This window comes from Bison bison, unplaced genomic scaffold (assembly GCF_000754665.1).
Source record: "Bison bison bison isolate TAMUID 2011002044 unplaced genomic scaffold, Bison_UMD1.0 scf7180017864479, whole genome shotgun sequence".
In the NCBI taxonomy this organism is placed as follows: domain Eukaryota; kingdom Metazoa; phylum Chordata; class Mammalia; order Artiodactyla; family Bovidae; genus Bison; species Bison bison.
The window spans coordinates 537636-558853 of NW_011495039.1; the positions used below are offsets into that span (position 1 = coordinate 537636).

The window sequence follows — 21218 nt, forward strand, 5'->3', positions numbered from 1 at the left end:
AAAATTATCATTAACTAGAATTCATTTTTAAACATATTTTACCAGACTTCCTTAATGCTTTACAAACACTAATAAAAACTCAGTTCAGCCGCTCAGTTGTGTCCAACTCTTTGCGACCCCATGGACTGCAGCACACCAGGCTTCCCTGTCCATCACCAACTCCTCAAACTCATGTCCATCGTGTTGGTGATGCCATCCAACCATCTCATCCTCTGTCGTCCCCTTTTCCTCCTGCCTTCAATCTTTCCCAGCATCAGGATCTGTTCCAGTGAGTCAGTTCTTTGCATCAGGTGGCCAAAGTATTGTAGCTTCAGTTTCAGCATGAGTCCTTACAATGAATATTCAGGACTGATTTCCTTTAGGATTGACTGGTTTGATTTCCTTACAGTTAGTGTGATTTTATATAATTTCTTTGAAGTAGATAAGAGGTCATTTATAAAACTAGAGAGAATATCAACATCTATTGGATGAATATAAAAATACAGAGCAAATCAGTAATGAATGTGGCTAACAGTCTGAGAAATCTTGAGAGATAACTTCTTATCCACTTCTTATATTTCACTGTAATGTAAATATTAGAAGTTTGTTTTCTCAGATCTACTAAGAAAAAAATCAATTGCAAAATATCACGGAATAAGGAAGAAAAGGTACCTAAGCTAAGAGCCTAAGTGTACTGGCAGAGTAGCCTGCTTTGCTTCAAGGGGTAATTAGAAATGATAGATTCCCTGCAACACCTGCTGGGTGCAATTTGCTCCTAGAGACCAGCAGATGTTCCAGCCCTGGTTTAATGCTTAGAATTATCAGGGGAGTGTCAGTAAATGCAGTTGCCTAGAACACATCTGAGAGTCCCTAAAGGGTAGGCTCAGGTATCCATATTAAAAAAAAAAAAAAATCACTATCCTACTCTAACATCTGATTTTAATGCTCAGTGATTATTGGGAACCATTTGTTTTCACTGTTTGTAATTGCTAATGTGGGCCTGGTATTCAAATCACCTCTAAATGTGAGTCTCATTTTCAGAAGCCCAGGTGTAGAAAACAGAAAAAAAAAACAAAAACAAAAAAACAGAAGGAAAAAAAACCCACTCCCTTAATCATGTTGAATAACTAGATCGGATTCTGAAATGAAAGGAGTTGCAAGGCACAGTCCCTTTTTCTTTTACTTCTTATGAAGGCGTGAATTCCTAAGAGTTATATTTTATTCTTGAAAAGGAAAGTGGAGCCGATGAATAAGGAACATGGGAGTTGGGGGTACAGCTTAAGGGGTTAGAGAAGCTGTTACTGGGCTGTGTGCTTTGAAGTTGCACTCCCACGGACAGGGAGCCTGCCCAATTTTAGGCAATAGTAAGCTATCTTTGAATGAAGAAACAACTCTGGACTGTATCAGCGAAAAGAGACCGTTTCTCTGATTTTGAGGGTGCTGGGTTTTTTTTTTTGCTGTTATTAATTTATTCCCTCGTTTGAAAGTTTGCAAACATAAAGTCACATAGTAAAAGGCTGCTAAAGTCTGTCTCCTTTACACTTAACCACAGTGCAACCTCCCCTCCAGATTGACTAGACAAGTATGTATGGAAACGTTTTGAAAACCGATGGTAGTGCAAACATATTACTAGCCTTAGTGATCTACATGTCAGTCTCCCTTGCTAGTGTCCACTCATTCATCTCTAGTCCCAACATCTAGCTCCTAATAATCACTTAATAAATGAGTGACATTATTAAAAAAAAAAGAAAAAAACACTGACAGATTAAAAACTGAAGGCTTTCTTTCTGCAAATATGTGCCCCTCCCCGTGAGACACTGTGTAGCTTTAAAAATCTTTCTCCTGCAAAGGCAAAAACAGAGCTTATATTTTTGTATCTAATTAAATGGAACTGTATTATTGTGTGGTTTTATTTAAGTCTTTATGATGTACCTGGATATTTTCAACATCAGTGTTTAAACATTATCCTCAACTTCTAACCACTGAAGGATAGTCTATAGTATCCACATAATGACATTTTTATGGTGATTTCCCTATTGAATGGGCATTTGGTTTTGTTTCTTTGTTTTTGTATCTGGTGTCTGATACTTCTGTAAAATAGATTCCTAGAAACGGTCCTGACTCTAAAAGCACATGTAATTTTTTAATGTGACGCCAAACTGCCCTTGAAAAGAGCCTGTCTCAGTATCTGTCACCTTAATAGTGTATGATAATACCTACTCCCACATCCCACCAGCCTGGGTACCATTAAACTTCTTTCTTGTGTTAACTCACATTTAGTGGAGAAAATGACATTTATTGTTACTTTCATTTGTTACTGTATACTTTCTGAACATTGTACCTAAGTCCAAAATATATACTGTAATATAAAGGCAAGTAATGTATTTGATTTACTATTTATAAAACTGCTGTTGTTCTGTTTCCATTTTTTTAAAATTTCTGTTAAAGTATAATTTTTATATATAAGTATATTTTTTATATATCATAATTTATATAACTGTTATCCTATTGTTGAACATTTAATGTCTTTTCAATGCCTTACAAAAATCTCAGCTGTGAAAAACTCCTGTACACATGTTTTTTTCTCTTCTTTATGAATAATTTATTAAAATAAATTCCAGTTAGTGATATTACTGGGTTCAAAGGTTTAACTTTTCATGACTCGGTAAAGATTGTTAAATTGCTTTACAAAAGTGATAATATCATTTTTTATGATCAGCAAGATCATATTACTACTGTAATAGATTCTTGACTAACTTTCTGAAGGATGTTAGGTTTATTATTCTACATTTATAACTTGTATAAGTTTATTTTCATAAATTGTGCTTTGTGGATTATATACACAGAATGCTGAGATATGTATTTATATTTTCCATGTTTAAAAAATGCCCACTTTATAATGCTACCTGAAAGCAACAGGATACACAATGAGGTATAAATTAAATATATCGAATTATATATACCTGACCAGTGGATAACTTTATTTTTTATGCCTTTGTGTTTTTTCCTAATTAACCACAGCGTGTATTATACCCGGGCTGAATGTCTGTCGTATATTCTTGAGGTCAGAAGATCTGTCTGTTTCTTTTAGGAAATTTACCAGTGGTGTGGATCTTCTTGCAACAAGTACGAGCGCCTGAAGGCCAGCCAGGTTGCCATCGGCATTCGGGACAATGAAAGGAAAGGCAGAGCTCAGCTGATTGTGGTAGAAGAAGGGAGTGAACCATCAGAGCTTACAAAGGTATTATGAGTTGTGTGGGTTTTTAAAAGCTTGCATCTCTAAGCTGTATGTGTGAGCGTGTGTGTTAGATTTAATAACATCTCTGATAAAGCTCAGATTAGGTAAGAGGATGTATCAGAGTTTTCTAAGTCATGGTCCTAGGAGAATAGTGTATCACGACTGTTTTTCCCCACCATTGGAATGACTATCAAAGGAAGCCTTGTTCCCTATCTTCTGTGATATTCAAGGACTGACAGGTGGGCAACACCTTTGAGATCGACTGTAAGAAAATATTTTGGAAGAAAAACAATATTTATTTGAGCTTCTCACCTTTTTTTAAAGTAGTGATTTTTTTCAATTTTAAAATTAATTATTTCATTAAAAGAATGAAATAAAGTCTTATACCAGGAGATTAAATACACCAATATTTTAAATATTTCAATCATTTTAAACTAAGAATTATAGTATAGGTAAGGCACTTATAATTTTAGGATAGTTGTTAAATTAACATGAATTATCTGTATGGCTCTTTACGTCTCTGTCATTTACTTAATCAGTATACCAGTCCTGAACATTTAGTTGTGAACAGTTTTTCCCTTTTAAGAAAACGACAGTGAGTACCTGAGTCTAAATATTGTATATATTCCCTTAAGTAAGATTGTCAGTCAAAGGATATAATCATATTCAACTCTCTAAATACATATTGGTAAATTGATTCCCATTCATTTATTTAACAAATATTTATTGAATTCCTATATGAGCTAGGCCCTAAATATTTGTACCAATTGCTGCTTCCTTGCATAAGTACTGTGTTCCTTCATGACTTTACAGAGCCCTGTCAGCATTTCCTATCATAATACCTTTTTGAATCTTCCCACTTTTCTCTTTGAGTTTTCATTTCTCTAATTTCCTAGGATATTACACCTTTTCCCCAAAGATTTTAGCCATTTGCATTTAAATTTTTCTAAAGACAGTTTTATAAACATGTATTTTTAATATTTTTTTATTTAGAGCAATTTAATGCATTAGAGTTACCTGATCCAATGCTAGGCTACATAATCCAGTAAATGAAAATTATATAATGGAATCATTTTATTGATTATAATGTCTTTAAATTTTTTTACTTTAATAACCACTAAACACAAATTTTCACGTTAATGTTTTGGGAATAATTTGAATTCAATGGGAAGATGATCTCAGTATAATGCTAAGAGAAAGGATAGGCTGTAAAATTTTATGTGTAATATTATCTTAATATGAAAGTTTATATTATATAACTGTATATTCATATATATATTTATATCTGGAAAGAAATATGCTGAAATATTACCAACATTATCAATAATGTCTTTGACTCTGGATATATGGCTTCTTCTTATCTTCCTCTTCATTTGTGTTTTCAAAATGTATTATAATGGGTTCCTTTTATAATCAGAGAAAAAAGACCATCTGAAAAAATAAAATTAGGAATGGCTTACCTGGGTTTTCAGTAGTCAAAATTACATCACTAATAAATTAGACCTTGAAACTACTTACAGCAAATTCTTGATCTTTTCATATTTTTTAAAGACCTCTCTTCTGGAAATGTGATCATCATTTAAGTTATCTAATTCTCATATTGAGAAGCAAAAACCTATAAATAAGATGTATTTCTAATTGATTGTAACCCCTTGATTCAATAGCTATATTTTGATAGAAGTGGCCCCTGAAACACAATTGGTCCTTGCTGGGAGCTGGAGGGAGTGTTGCATTAACTGTCAGGCTAGCTTCTCCATGTCACCTTGGAAGTCCCTTAAACTCTCATTGTCTCTGGTTCCTCATTAGTAAAGTGAGGGTTAGACAAAGTGGCTTCTTGGGTCCTTTTAGGTTCCAATGATCTGTGATTGCACATGTTTAATTACCAATCACTTGAGTCTGTTCCAGAGAGTGAAGCTGCTGAGGCTGAGGGCCTTAACTGTGTGTATGTATTTTCCATGTCTTTGCTTGTTGGATTTCATTCAAAGTTCTGAGAAATAAAAGCTTAAGTATGACTGTATGATGCTGTTAAATTAAAACAAGGTAATGCAAATCTGAGGAAAAAATTTTGTAAAAATGTAACTGATTTTAAAATATTAGAGATAGGAATAAGGGACATACTGTTTAGTATAAAAATGCTTTGTTTAATATAAAAATGTTTTAGGGGATCTTTGTTTTCTAAAAATAACTCCTAGAAAATGCCTACTTTGTTTCTATTTAGTACATTCAATGTATACTGCGTTATGATCGACAGTTCTCACAACTGATCTGAACTGAATTTTCAGTGGAAGCCTTCTTTTTTTGTTGTTAAAAAGCATTCAATGGGAAGTTTTGTTTTTAGAAATGTTCTTTTGGAGCTTGATTACCTGGGTAAGTAGTTGTTTGATGAATTAAGTATGCACTTACGATCAACTAGTTTGACTTTTAGGCCTTCCTAATGTTGTACATGTAACAATAGAATTCAGAAAGTTTATGAACTTGGTTGGGGAAAAAAAATCACAGTTTCATTTTCACTAACCTCTTCATGAAAAATTTCTCCAGTTGTGAATGTAGTTAATAAACCACAGTAGCACGAGCAGAACCTGTGACTTTTCGGATTACATTGTAGGTATTGCAGATAACTTCAAAATATCATTTATGCTTATCACTATTTGGTAATTATGGCAGTTATTAGACTTGCTAGTCAATAATATTATGTAATGAGTATATGAAGGAGCTTATTTACTACTCTATCATGTTTGTTTTTTTTAACATATATTTTGATTTTTGATGGTTATATTCTAATATAATTGGTTTTCATTGTAATAATATTTTATTTTAAACATTTAAAAAATACATTCATTAGTAGGGGTTCACAGACTTGGCAAAAATGGTCCAAAGTGGTCCATAGCACAGGGACAAAAAAGGTTACCTTGTTTAAGATAATGGAATGCCACTTTTTTTTTTTTTTTTCTGAGATTCTAATGCAATTGTTGACTTTGCTAGAGGATTCTAAAAAAATCTTTCAGAATATCTTCTAAAATTGATCTTTTAAGTGACTCATTTTTAATGAGAATTTTAAAAATTTATTTCCCCAAACTTTGAAAGTCTATATATGAAGGTTAGTAATGGCTTGAACTCAAGGACTTTTCAACCAATTAAATGATGCAATTGTCATGACTCCATATTCAATGCTGAATTTTTGGAACATGTCTTTGTAACACATTCAAGTGATCAACACAGAAAATCATGAAAAGTAATTTTTCTGAGAGTCTTTTGAAAAATTGATGTTTATTTAGAGGTGGTTCAACTATCTATTGATCACAGTATTGTAATATTTTCACACTGCTTTCCTATGGCTTATCTCTAGGATGATCATACATTTATAATCCTTTAAAACCAAACACACTGGAGAGTAACAGGGTGTGCTAACCACACAGGACATCGCATGCATTAACAAGAACCGTCTGGGGAAACGGGATGTGTGGTCAGCCTCTTCTCTGTATCTTCAGCACTTTTAAAAGTCATATGCCTAAATAATGAAAGTGATACTATAAGCAAAGCTAATTAAAGCCTGTAACTAGGGTTGCATTGCCTCTGTGCTGATTTTCTCCTCTTTTTAAGCATATTTACCATGAAAAGCTGCATATAAATTATGTAAAGCTTTTTTTCTTGTTTTTTTTTTTTTCTTTTTCTATTTAAAATAATCAGTGAATGTGAAGGAAAATCAAATATCTCAATAGCCCGAAGGTCTCAAACTTTCTTTGTTGGTTCTACTCATTCTCTAAACATCCAAAGGGAGGAAGAATGGCGAAGATGAATAATTTATCAGTATGTTTTATAGACTTTCATTTTTAAAAAGACAGCATCTTGCTATCTGTAGGGTAGATAGCAAAAGAAGGAGCAAGTACTTTGAAACAACAACAAAGCAACTAACCTGGAAAGAGTTTTTTCTCAGTGTAATTTAATGAACTTGTTTAGCCCATAATCACTGTACATGCTATAGAAGGAATCCTGGCAGTAAAAATACTACAGGGAGATTATGAACAGATGCTGTGTTGTTGAACTGTTAGAGTTCTTGCTTCTATAAAAAGCACTAAGGCTCCCTGGAAAGTCATATGTACAATCATTATTTTAAATTTTGGATTAAAAGAGAAAACTGGAAAGAAAAATTAGAATGTCATATGATATTTCAGTCAATCAGTGTTTATTGATCACCAGGTTGGTTCCCAATCAAGTTCAGAGGCTATATTTTATTGTCTGATGGAGAAGATAAGCATGCACTGAATCTGAAACATAGACCAAGAGTAGGAACAGATTGTAAGGGTCCTCAAATGCTGGAAAGCATGGTCAGAGTGACACCATCAGGAGTTGAAAGATTTCTCATAATAAAACTCATGTATTTTATATTATTTAAAAAAAATTTTTTTTGAAGTATAGATGATTTACAATGTTGCATTAATTTCTGCTGTACAGCAAAGTGATTCACTTATATATACTTTTTTTTCATATTCTTTCCAATGTCACAGGATATTGGATACAGTTCCCTGTGCTGTATACGGTAGGACCTTGTAGTTTATCCATTCTGTATATAGTAGTTTACATCTGCTAACCCCAAACTCCCAATACATCCCTCCCAAACTTACGTATTTTAAACTGCATGACAATAGCATATAAGATAATCTCTAGAGGATCTCCCCATATAATAATTATGTTCATCTTGTTATTATAAGTCATAAGTGCTTGAAAATAAGAAAATTTATTCAGTCATTCTTTTGACAAGTTGATTAGATATTCATGATGGATTAAGATCTGAGTATCTTGTAAGTAAGATCTAGAGTTGAATTGTAGAGGTGTTTCTTAAATTATCTTTTAGAGGTGTCTGTTTAGACAAAGAGTAAAATTTTAGTTATGTTTCCCCAAAGTACTTGGCCCAGCGAAATTTGTATCTTAATTACGATGCTACACTAAATTCCTTGAGGGCAAGGTACTGCCTTATTATCTGTGTAACTTTCACATCTCTAACTCATTGCTTGTTAATATGAAGATAATTAATACAATTAACTGTGAACTTTGAGGTACTATATAACCAATTACATTTGTCTTCCTGTTGCAAAGAGGATAGTATTGCTTTAAAACCTTTCCTGTGTTTTAGATGATAGTGTTGGCGAAGATATGAAGAAAGCCATATGACTGATTAACTTTTAAAACTGACAACATTGATATAGGAGCAGTTAGTGTTTAGATAAGCATAATCTATATATTCTGCTAGTCTTCTTTCTATAAATCAATAGTTAACAACTTACCTCCTGGCAAGTGATAACCGAGCCTTGAGCTTATCTGCCTTCCCATGTATTAGGTAGATTGTATGTTCTCCAGGTGAGAATACCTAGTACAGGAAGAAATGGATAGCTGATGTCTAAAACTGTTCGTTCTGTGAAAGTGCAGGTCCCCAGGAGCTACATTTGGGTCTTGCCATCTGTAAAATCTTCCTTCCTAGGTCTAGTCACTTCCCCATTTAGTGTTCAGTAAAATTGGACACCATTTCAATTTTTGTTCACTTAGGGTCCAAAACCCTCTCCTCTCACTCTCTAGCACACATCAGTGCTGGCCACTCACCTTGACCACTTTGCGTGGCCACTGTCAGTAATCCTGGTGCTGCCTCTCCTGATGGCTGTGTTAAAAGTAATACACTCCATGAACTCTAAGAAACTGTAGAGATGTAGGGCTTTATTTTTGAAATCACCCTATATATTTATTTTTCTCCAATACTTTACATTAAAGGCTGGGGTACTAATGCTTCCCAAGGTTGTACAATTTGAATTTACAGAAAGTAAAAGCAGGAATGCTTTTGAATGTTTAATAATCTAAGCACTGGAATAGTCATATATTTTTATCACATAAAGTAAAAGATGAAGAAAAAGCAAGTTAGAATTTGCAAATTTATAATTCTGTTGACATGCCGTGAAGCTTCTTTGTGGACATGTTTGCTTTCATAGCATAATCTTGAGTTTACTGGATTTATATGGAATTATATATTAATCTTTTAACTAAAATAATATTGTATATTTGAATCAAGCTTGATCATTTTGAAAGTGATACAACAGAGAATAGGAGAAACTTTATTTTCTGGGGGTAATTTTTGATTAAATATATCAATCCCCATTTATCTTTGTAGAATAGTGTCAAATGAACCAAAGAAGTACAACTAATAGAAATTGGGAGCGATTTTGAAAATCCCCTCATGACAATTTTGGAACAACGAGTGTGTAATTTTTTAAAGGGTCTAAAGATGTACCCTGCTGCTGCTAAGTCACTTCAGTCGTGTCTGACTCTGTGCAACCCCATAGACGGCAGCCCACCAGGCTCCCCCATCCCTGGGATTCTCCAGGCAAGAACACTGGAGTGGGTTGCCATTTCCTTCTCCAATGCATGAAAGTGAAAAGTGAAAATGAAGTCGCTCAGTTGTGTCCTACCCTCAGCGACCCCAGGGACTGCAGCCTACCAGGCTCCTCTGTCCATGGGATTTTCCAGGCAAGAGTACTGGAGTTGGGTGCCATAGGGAAATAGTATAAATAAGAACAAAAATCACAGGTTTTTAGTGTCAGAGAATAAACATGGGTATTTTGAACTCGTTAAATGTAAAACACAAAGTTGTTTTGGGGGTTTATAACACATACACACCCACACCCACACACATACATCACTCATTAAAGTAGTTTCTGTTGCTCTCTTGTGTGTGTGCTCAGTCACTAAGTCGTGTCCAGCTCCTTGTGACTCCATGAACTGTCGCTCACCAGGCTTCTCCGTCCATGGGATTTTGCAGGAAAGAATACCGGAGTGGGTTGTCATTTCCTTCTCTGGGGGTCTTCCTGACCCAAGGACCGAACCTGCATCTACAGCAGTGGCAGGCAGATTCTTTACTGTCTGAGCCACCTGGGAAGCACCTCTCACCCTCTTAATTCCTTGTTAGTCACAACTTTATGCTTTGCGAAGATGGAAATCTGAGTTGCGTAAGATGTTAGTTTGGTCAGTAGGCACAGTGAACATATTAACACTAAGAGACAACAGAAAACGTTTTGTTAGAGCAATGTGCTTGTTAGAGAAGTACACTTCTCTACACTTCTTGTTAGAGAAGTACACTTCTCTTTGTGTGCTATCCAAGTAGCTTTAGCTTCCTTGTTTACCCCTCCTTTATTTTCCAGCCTCTTTTAGTTCTTGGGAAATTGAACAATGTCTTACATACTTTGGAATTTCCTAGTCATGTCGCGTGGTATCTGGCACACCAGAGAAGTTCACCAGAATTTGTTGTGTGATTGAAATAACATTGTTATGAGAGCCATGTGGTCCATTTATGGGTTTGCCATTCAAAGATTTTTGAGGTAAGAGGATTCAAAATATTTGCCACTCTCTCTAGAGTAATCCTCTTATTACATATTAAGTAGACAGGAAGTGTCAGAGGTACCAGCAAATAGAAATCTTTCCTTTTCTTCTCTCTGTTGCAGTACACTTAAATTATCCCCCATTTTTGCTTTACAATAAATGATACTTAGTACACACACCAAATCAACAGAATTATAGTGAGAAGTAGGGCATGCTGCACGGTTATGCTTCTAAGAGCATTACAGTTGCTGTAGCTACTTGTATCTACCACTTACTGATAGCTTATTTCATGTGCCAGGCACTGTTCAAGGCGCTGTTCATTTGTTATTTATTTTAATGAGTATTTTTATTGGATGTGTGCTCAGTTGCTTCAGTTGTATCCAAATCTTTGTGCCCCTATGGAATGCAGCCTGCCAAGCCCTTCTGTCCTTGGGATTCTCCAGGCAAGAATACTGGAGTGGGTTGTCACGCCCTCCTCCAGGGGATCTTCCCGACCCAGGGATCAAACCCGGGTCTCCAGCACTGCAGGCAGATTCTTTACCTCTGAGCCGCCAGCAAAGAAGACCCTGTCTAGTATTTAATTCAGATACCCACTTTGTTCCTCATTGGCTCATCCAGTGGGGGCAGTTGAAATATTCTGAACAAAGATAAGAAATATAGTAAAAGTATAGCTAACCAGATATACTACAGGAAGATGATTTTTCAAATAATTTACTTTATCACACCAAAGTTCAACATAAAGATTCGTGACCTTACTAATAAGATGTCACTTTATATAGTCAATCCAAGCTAATACTACTTGGCAAGCTTTTTTGAATGAGGTAATTTCTCCTTTAGTTTGTAGCTGAAGTGAGGGAAGAGTGATAAGCCCTATCAATAGGATAATGCAGTTCCAAGACAGATGGCCTGTATGGAAGGGTGGCTCTTCCCTATATCTGAATTGATAAACTAACACAAATATTACACTAGAATGGCATGTTTCTAGTTTCTCTATTAGTTTTATTTCTCCTCATGTTTGCTGTGACATTAGTGATTATATATATATGTGTATATAAATATATATATATATATAGTAATAAAAGAACTGATAGTAAGACTGTATTTCTTTTGGCAGTTTCAGGTGATTTCTTCTTGTCCCTGTGCTAAGAATTAGCCAGACACAAATATCGAAGGGCGAGATCTCTGAGATTCAGTGATTCATAACTCCTTGACATTTTCATTTTGTAAATTAAATATTAAAATATAGAAGAATAATTTCATCTTGTCCTCCTTTACACGGGTAAGGGCAAACGGTTCACTAGTTGGCTGAATTTTCTGTTCACTTTTTCTTCTTTCTAGCTGCATTTTTCTTTAGATGATGCAAGTGCTTCTTGTCAAGCACACAAAAATTCAATAACCTAAAAAACAAATTTGTCATGGATTTTATTTGCTGCAGAGGAGGTAAAACAAGCAGCACCAGGACAAACATCCAGGGCCCACTTGCAACTGGCATTTTTATATGGGCTGTACATGGATAAGCTGGTTTATGAAAGGTTGTTGCTGAACCGCGAAAAGACGCCGGGATTCTTGGCCTCCGAAAGAGAAGAATTCAGTCCGAGGCCAGGGACGAGGCTTAATCACTCAGAGCTTTTGTGTAATAAAGTCTTATTTAAGTATAAAAGACATAGAGAAATCTTCTGACATAGACATCAGAAGGGGGCAGAAAGAATACCCGCCTGCTAGTTTTTAGCTGGATATTATATAGTCACTGCTGCTAAGTCACTTCAGTCGTGTCCAACTCTGTGTGACCCCATAGACGGCAGCCACCAGGCTCCCCCGTCTCTGGGATTCTCCAGGCAAGAACACTGGAGTGGATTGCCATTTCCTTCTCCAGTGCATGAAAGTGAAAAGTGAAAGTGAAGTCGCTCAGTCGTGTCCAACTCTTAGCGACCCCATGGACTGCAGCCTACCAGGCTCCTACATCCATGGGATTTTCCAGGCAAAGTACTGGAGTAGGGTGCCATTGCCTTCTCCAATATATAGTCACTAGCAGTCTGTTAATGAAAGAAAGGAATGTCTTAAAACTCAGAATGGCATCAAGCCCCTCATCCAAAAGATGTATTTTGGGATAATCTTGGCACCAGGGTATCATCCCAGGGCCATAAAATGGTTGACTTGAATCTTGTAGAAAGGCAGATTACCATACAAATAGTTTCGTTTACACAGATTAGGGGGACAATGTCTAAGTATAACAAACTGGTTTGTCAAGTTGGTTCTGAGCCATGAGGCATTAGGGACTTGAAGACAGAGTCTGGGATAAATGCATAGTATATTAACATAGCTTAAGACAAACATTTCCATAAGAAAAATGCATTGGTTAACTCAAGGTTTGAGAAAGGTTAACTTCAGGTGAACCAGGTGTCATTATGGCAGCACAGTATTTTAAGAAGAACCTCCTTTTTAAATTTGTATAGAGAAGGGAAAAAAAAACATATCACTGGTTTGTTTCCTCCTGCCACTTAAAAGAGAGATAAAAAATGTCTGACACTTGCAGCCTATTTCCTCCATTTGGAGACCCCTGGCCTTCCTGCCTGTTATCCTCTCATTTACTTCATAAATAGCCCTATGAAATGGATACATTTACTATCCCCTGTCTTGGTTTATGTTCCTCAAATGCCTATTTGGGGAAAAGGACTTGGGAGCAGATTGTTATTTGGAAGATGATCCTGGAAGCACAGAGTAGGAGTGAAATGCAGCAATAGTTTGTTAGTAAGTTACTTACTGCTACAGGCAACTGGGACCTAGTCCTAAGGGACCCTCTGAGAAACTATATGGAAAACACTTCAGAACTGGCCCACTGAAGGCTGAGGTGGCTGCAGAATTTAGCTGGTAACTTTTATTCGTCATTGGTTGAGGGTCACCCCTTGGGTATTAACTCTCCAGAACCTCCAGCTGCCTTGTGTATGGGTATGGTACAGCTTTGTGGCCAGATCATGCCATCAGATAAGACAGCAGAAGGCTTTGGTCTTTAAGGAATTACTTGCTGATGAGCCTGGGGGTAGACCCAGGCAAGATGGGCAAAACACCAATAGCGTCTCTGCATCCTCACTCTATGAAGAAAGTCACAGAGAGCCTATGTAACTTGCCCACGTGGGTTGGGAATAGGATGTCTGTGGTTCACAGATCATGGCAGGTTTTCATTCCATGGCAGATCTTAAACATGCAGAGAGGTGGGACCCACATCTGTTGATCTTCCAAAATTTTGCTATGCATTTTTGACAGCCATACCTGTTTTGTGTATTCCATACTGAAAGTGTTAGCTTTTGTAGCATAATTTTTTGTGCTCAATAGGCTTGCTTGACCCTTTATTTTATATCACTTAGGATTAGAGTGCAACCTTTCATCCATATTGTAGAGGCATTAGGTGCAGGGTAATTGGGGTAGACATTTTCTTTGAAAGAAAATACATTGTTTTAATGTGAGTATAAAAGGTAGGCAGATATTTTTCAAGCACCTCAGAGTACATGAAAGCCGTTTTGAATTTGCTCAGTTGAATGTTGGTGTTTGGGAATTTTCTTTTTTTTATTTTTAAAATTTCCTAGCACCAACATTTAACTGAGCAAATTCAAAATGGCTTTCATGTACTCTGAGGTGCTTGAAAAATATCTGGTTTTCTGAATTAAGTAAAGAGGAACTTTCACAACTCTCTTGTCATAAAACTCTACCTAATCTGATTAAGTTTTATATGTAACTCAGGTTTATTTATTTCATTTAATCATCATCATAACTGTGAGTGGTATGATAATAAGGTCACGGAGTCATTTAGTTGTGGGTCCATCCAGCTCAGATTGTCTAATATTAGTAAGAGAAGGGATTGTGAAAAAGACAAGGGTGGAGGATGCTCATTGTGAAGCATGAAGATTAGGAACCATAAAGACCAATGATGAAAGCGAGCATTCAAGCACTGGTCAGGTAGAAATATCCAAATGAGTTTGAGATCTTACAGGAAAAAGGTCTAATAATCCCCAGAAGGAGCAGAAAGCCTAGAATCTTTCAGATTTGACTCAGGGCAACCTCCAGAGCACCAGCCTATGTTAATTTGTCCACAAGATTAATTCTTTTTGTGAAGATATGGCTTCCCAGGTGGCACTAGTGGTTAAGAACCCACCTGCCAGTGCAGGAGATGTAAGAGACATGGGTTCGATCCCTGGATTGGAAAGATCCCCTGGAGAAGGAAATGGCAACCCACTCCAGTGTTCTTGCCTGGAGAATCCCATGGACTGAGGAGTCTGGAGGGCTGCAGTCCTCTGGATTGCAAAGAGTTGGACATGACTGAAGTGACTTAGCCTGCATGCATGTGACAGTCAGAAATGCTCGGCAGACTTGTCCTGATGGTGAAGATGAGTGAGCCATGCTACCAAAGCTGATACCACTAAAGGTTTAAATTGTATCACTGTACCCAGCCCAGAGTCTCTCCAAATACACAGTGCTAGGGCTTCATTCAGAATCTCTGGGGCTGGGGTTCAAACTTGAGTGTTCTTTATTGTAACTCCTAGGTGGTTCTAGTATGCAGTCAGCGGAAAACAGCTGCTCTAGTTTAGTAAGTTGACATTCTGGCTTATATATTTTAATAACTTGGGAGTTATGTTTCCATGTTAAAGAAAGTCATGTTAGCTTTATGTAGTAGCACTTTGTGGATTAGCTTTCTATATTATAATCATTTATGAGTTAACTTTCTCATGATGTTGACTCCCTGAATATAATCTCTACAGTGTGGTTATTACAGTAATGCTGAGGTTCAGGTCTCCATCATGATCAGTTCCCCTGGCCACAGCGTTCTCTGCATCCTCCTGAGCTACATTGTCAAATGAAGCATGCATTTGACGTGTGAGACACAAGTGGCTATTTAGGTTTTGGTTTAAATTAGCTAAAATTAAATAACACTTAAAATTTAGTTACTTGGTGACATTCACCACATTTTAGGTGCTCAGTAGCTACAGGTAGCTAGTGACCACTGTATTGGATCACACAGATATGAAACATTATAGTCACAGAAAATTCTACTGCACAGCCCTAGCGGGATAATGAAACGAAGCTCTCTTGTAGACACTCATTTCACTTTTGTCCTTTTATCCAAACAGGTATTTCACATGCTTTCCCTCGGTCTAAAATACCTTACCCACTATTTGATGTATTAAATTACCCTTTATATGACTTACCAGTAAAGGGATAAAGGTGTTTTAGAGGTGGGGAAGTACATCAGTGAGAGAGAGCAGGAGGGCAAATGTTGGACTGTTTCCATATTAGGTGGAGCTGGCTACAGGAGGGTGCCACTATTCTCGGAATTGCCTGTCATTCTATATGAGTGTTTCTTCCCTGTTATCAAATATTAGTCTTATCAAAGACATAAACTGTCTCGAAGTAAGTAAATATACTGAAACTATGAGGCTGTACTTCACTTGAACAATTTCTTTCTATTTACCATATGCTTGCACTGTATTGATCTTTTTTCCAGTTAGGGAAAGGAAATAAAACACAAAACTACTGAGCAGTTAAAATTTTAGCCCTTAGAATGCAGAAACTTACTCTGTTTTTAGTGAAAAAAGAAGCAGAGCCATTTACAGTAAAATAATTAAGGTAAAAACAATGCCATGTCTCATTCTCTTAAAAGCACTGCAGTAGGAATTGGAATTCCAGGGGGTTAGTTACATCCTTGCTTCAGTGTTTTTAAGACCTGGGCCTAAGGCACACTCCTAACTCATTTTCCTAATCTTGAGATGAAATTGGGTTGAGAAGTACATAAGACCCTCTGTTTAACACCGTAGGACTTGACACCAGTGTAAATAATTTTTATCCCAGGTGATTTGGAGTTTGAGTTATGTACTGTTCTTCTTCCAGGCCACATCATTATCTCTTCTTTTCTTATTATTTACTTTAATTTCTTACTGTAAAGTGTCCAAATATCTTGAAGTTTCTGTTGAATGTCAAGGGAGGGAAAATGGATCTTGTATGAGCTAGATTGCAAATGTTGGAATTTTGTATCCAAAATAGATGGCTCTGGCTAAAAGCTTTAAAATAAATAAATACAATTGCAAATGTGAGAAGTCAGTAAGGATTATGAAAGGATAGCAAAGTTTTCCTTAACTGCTTGATCCTTTCTAAGAAAACGAATTTACACATAGGCCAACTTATTCTTTAAACAAAGTTGCAGTGGATCTTACAAAAGAAACAGGCAAGATGCTGAGGATGGTCTTGGCACAGGTCATGAAAACCTAGAAATTCTGAAGATAGGGGATTGTGAATATAGAGCTGGGTTGTGTGTTTGCTTTAATAATTTAATGTAAATGTCTCCTGAGTTGTTTTGAATTGAGCTCCTGTTGAAGGCAAAGAATAAACAGCAGAAAAGAAAGTCCAGGCAAAGAACAAAATTGTATTTCCACAAATTTCCAACCTCTTTAATATACTTGGAGTCGTGTTTTACATTGTTAAGCATTTCCATTATGTTACTGATAAAAAGAGAGGAAAAGATAGAGATATGCCCATTTTTGTATTCACATCCCATCTGTAACAAATTAGGTCCTCATCTGTAACAAACTAGTCCCTGTGATCTTTGGAGCTACTTCATTTCCTAGCTGAAAACTTAAGAACCCTGGGCCCCTGCTAGCTCCTTCTAGGTCTTTACATTAACAAGTGCTTCTTTGGTCAAAATGCCTAGAGCTGTTAGGGATCCAGTAATATTTACTCTCCTTTGATGAACTGAGGGAATAAGGCTGAGACAGAAGCCTGAGGTAGTCAGGCTTCCCTGTTGGCTTAGTTGGTAAAGAATCTGCCTGCAATGCAGGAGACCTGGGTTTGCTCCCTGGGTTGGGAGGATCCCCTGAAGAAGGGAATGGCAATCCACTCCAGTATTCTTGCCTGGGAAATCTCATGGACAGAGAAGTCTGTTGGACTCTACAGTCCATGGAGTCACAAAGAGTCAGATACGATTTTGCGACTAAACCACCATCACAAAGTTAAAATGAAGTGGTAATTAGTTTAAGTAAGGCGATGGCAACCTACTCCAGTACTCTTACCTAGAAAATCCCATGGACGGAGGAGCCCGGTGGGCCGCAGTCCATGGTGTAGTGAAGAGTCGGACTCGACTGAGTGACTTCACTTTCACTTTTTACTTTCACGCTTTGGAGAAGGAAATGGCAACCCATTCCAGTGTTCTTGCCTGGAGAATCCCAGGGATGGTGGGGATACATTTTGCATACATTTTAATTATTTCTTTAGAATAAGCTACTAGAATAGAAGGATTGAATCAAATGATAGGCATCCTTTTTTTTTTTTCCTATCCAAGTCATTTATTTGAAACGCCATCATATTCCTTAATGTGTATTTATATGCATATGTTGACACGAATTACCTTACACATGAGAGTAAATAGAGTACAGTGTTGGTGGTATAGTGGTGAGCAGAGCTGCCTTCCAAGCGTGAGTAGACATAGTTGGTGGAGGAACTCTTTCTTATCTATGACCTGTATTTTTTAAAAACATTACGCAAGCGCTGTTGATGACACACATGCATTTTTCTGAAAATTTATTAAATATTCTTCCATATCTTTAAAATAAAATTATAAAAGAAGTGGCCACCGTTCATAGTTTAATTTATGAAGTTTGCTTTTAATAATTTAGTAGCATACCTGGCTAAACTATATGTATACAGAGAAACGTGCTGTGCACGGCTGTGACTTTCGGAAGGTAAACCAGCTGGGTTTTTTTGTGTTAGGATATGTGTTTAGTGGACTTTTCACGTATCTTGTGAAGTATGGTCCACAGAGTAGGCTGGATAGGCCATGCTTTTAAGGTTTTTGTCACTGTTCATCACTTTGAAGAATGTTCCTTCTCACCAGAATGCCTGGTAGAATACTGAATTTTTCCCAACACTGGATATTGTCAGTTTTTTCCTAACCTCTGATGATTTTGTGGATAAAAAAGTATCATGGTTTTACTGTTTTACATTTTTTAGTAGCTCTTCCATGTTTGTTTTATCTTTTTTAAGGGCTGTTTGCTCCCACAACACTGACAGATGAAAGATCTCCTCTCTTTCAGCCTGTAATGCCCACAGCATAGGCAGAACCAAGAGGAGAGGGGAGTAGGCAGATGGGACTCTGCGGAAATGAGAGCTATGCGGACAGGGAGGGAGAGCACCCCGCCCACTGTGTGTAGGGCGAGTGCCGCACGCTGAGAGCTATGCAGACAGGGAGGGAGAGCACCCCGCCCACTGTGTATAGGGTGAGTGCCGCACGCTGTATTTGCTGGCATTATTCTGATCAGAATGGGAGAAATAAACATGACAATAAATAGAAATATACAATCCCTGCTATGAAGCACCCTCTGCTTCATCTCCAGCGACAAGTCCTAAACAGTGAAGTGAAGACTTTTGGACATAGCTTGGAGAGACAGCACAGCCTGTTAGTTAAGAACACATACTCTGGAGTCAGAGTTCAAATCTGGACTTTGTCACTTACTAGCTGCATGAACTTAGTCTTGTTTCTTCAAGCGTAAAATGGGATAATGAAAGTGCCACCTCATAGCTTGTTATGAATATGAAACAATTTAATAAATGTAAAGTGCTTAGAAAGATGTCTGGTACACACTGATATGTAAGCATTGGTTATATTAAGTGTGGGACATTATGGCACTTGAAAAGTTGTAGTTGAATACATGCAACATAATAAAAAGCAATAAATAGATAAATGCATTCCACTACATGGTGTTTAGACAAGTGGGGTACTATCATTAATGGATAATTTTCAAAGAAATAAAATCAATCGCAGACAAGTATAAAATAACCCATGTCAAGAAAATTGGAGATATCAAGGAAACATTTCATGTAAGGATGGGCATGATAAAGGACGGAAACAGTAAGGACCTATTAGAAGCAAAAGAGATTAAGAAGAATACAAGAATACACAGAAAAACTACAAAAAAAGTCTTAATGACCTAGATAACCATGATGGTATGGTCACTCACCTAGAGCCAGATATCATGGAGTCTGAAGTAAGGTGGGCCTTAGGAAGTATTACTACGAACAAGGCAAGTGGAGGTGATAGATTTCCAGTTGAGCTATTTCAAATCCTAAAAGATGATGCTATGAAAGTGCTGCATTCAATATGTCAGCAAATTTGGAAAACTCGATAGTGACCACAGGACTGGAAAAGGTCAGTTTCACTCCAGTCCCCAAAAAAGGGCAATGCCAAAGGATGGTCAAACTACCGCACAATTGTGCTCGTTGTACCTCCTAGGAAGATTATGCTCAAAAGCCTTCAAGCTAGGCTTCAGCAGTATATGAACTAAGAACTTCCAGATGTACAAGCTGGATTTTGAAAAGGCAGAGGAACCAGAGATCAAATTGCCAACATTTTTTGGATTATAGAAAAAGCAAGGGGATTCCAGAAAAATAGCTACTTCTGCTTCACTGATTACTTGAAAGCCTTTGACTGTATAGATCACCACAAACTGTGGAAAATTCTTAAACAGATGGGAATGCCAGGCCACCTTACCCGTCTCCTGAGAAACCTTATAAAAGATTTTATTTTGCTGGACTCCAAAATTACTGTGGATGGTGACTGCAGCCATGAAATTAAAAGACACTTGCTCCTTGGAAGAAAAGCTATGACAAAATTGGACAGTATTAAAAAGCAGAGACATCACTTTGTTGACAAAAGTCCGTATAGTCGAAGTTACAGTTTCCAGCAATCATATATGGTTATGAGAGTTGGGCCATAAAGAAAGCTGAGTGCCGAAGCATTGATGTTTTTGAACTGGCATTGGAGAAGACTCTTGAGAGTCCCTTGGACTGCAAGGAGATCCAGCCAGTCAACCCTAAAGAGTATCAACCTTGAATATTCATTGGAAGGACTGATGCTGAAGTTGAAACTCCAATCCTTTGGCCACCTGATGCGAAGAGCCAACTCATTAGAAAAGACCCTGATGCTGGGAAAGATTGAAGGTGGGAGGAGAAGGGGACGACAGAGGATGAGATGGTTGAATGGCATCACTGACTCAATGGACATGAGTTTGAGTAAACTTTGGGAATTGGTGATGGACAGGGAAGACTGGTGTGCTGCAGTCCATTGAATCACAAAGAGTCAGACATGACTGAGCAGCTGAACAACAACCAGAATCTCAGCCTCAACACGTAGCAGTGTGTAAAACAATCTCTTTGCTTCATTGGGTATCAGTGACCTTTTCTGTAAAATGATAAGAGTATCTGGTTCACAGGAGCTCTTATAAGGTTGAAATTAACATGTGTCTAAAGCTCCTGACCCAATGTGTGACTCATAGGAGACATTCAATAAGTGGTAGCTATTACTATGCTGAACAGTATTGTGCTAATTATAATTAGCTGAATCAACCAAAGAGTAATTGTTCGGTTTTGCTTCTGCCACACCCCGTCAACCTAGGTGACAGTTACATGCAGCATTATGTACCGCCCTGGGGAAGGAAAGTGCATGGCTGCCGGGAACATGGAAAACATCGAAAACATCAGCCTGATTAGAGGAGGTTACTTGGTAGATGCTGGGAAATAATGCCGAGTACGTTACATCCAGCCTCTGGAGGTGCCTTGGAAACCAAGCAGAGGAGCTGGGGCTCTGTCAGTAGCATCCAGTTCAAAA

General features: G+C 37.2%; 1 protein-coding gene across 1 annotated transcript in view; it reads left to right on the top strand.

Annotated features, from left to right (window-relative positions):
• SCIN (scinderin) overlaps positions 1-21218 on the top strand; it is a 78101-nt gene that overhangs the window by 24133 nt on the left and 32750 nt on the right. Inside the window, exon 4 of the mRNA XM_010862139.1 lies at positions 3071-3226. Coding sequence (XP_010860441.1) covers positions 3071-3226 — 156 coding nt within the window. The remainder of the gene's footprint in view (positions 1-3070; positions 3227-21218) is intronic.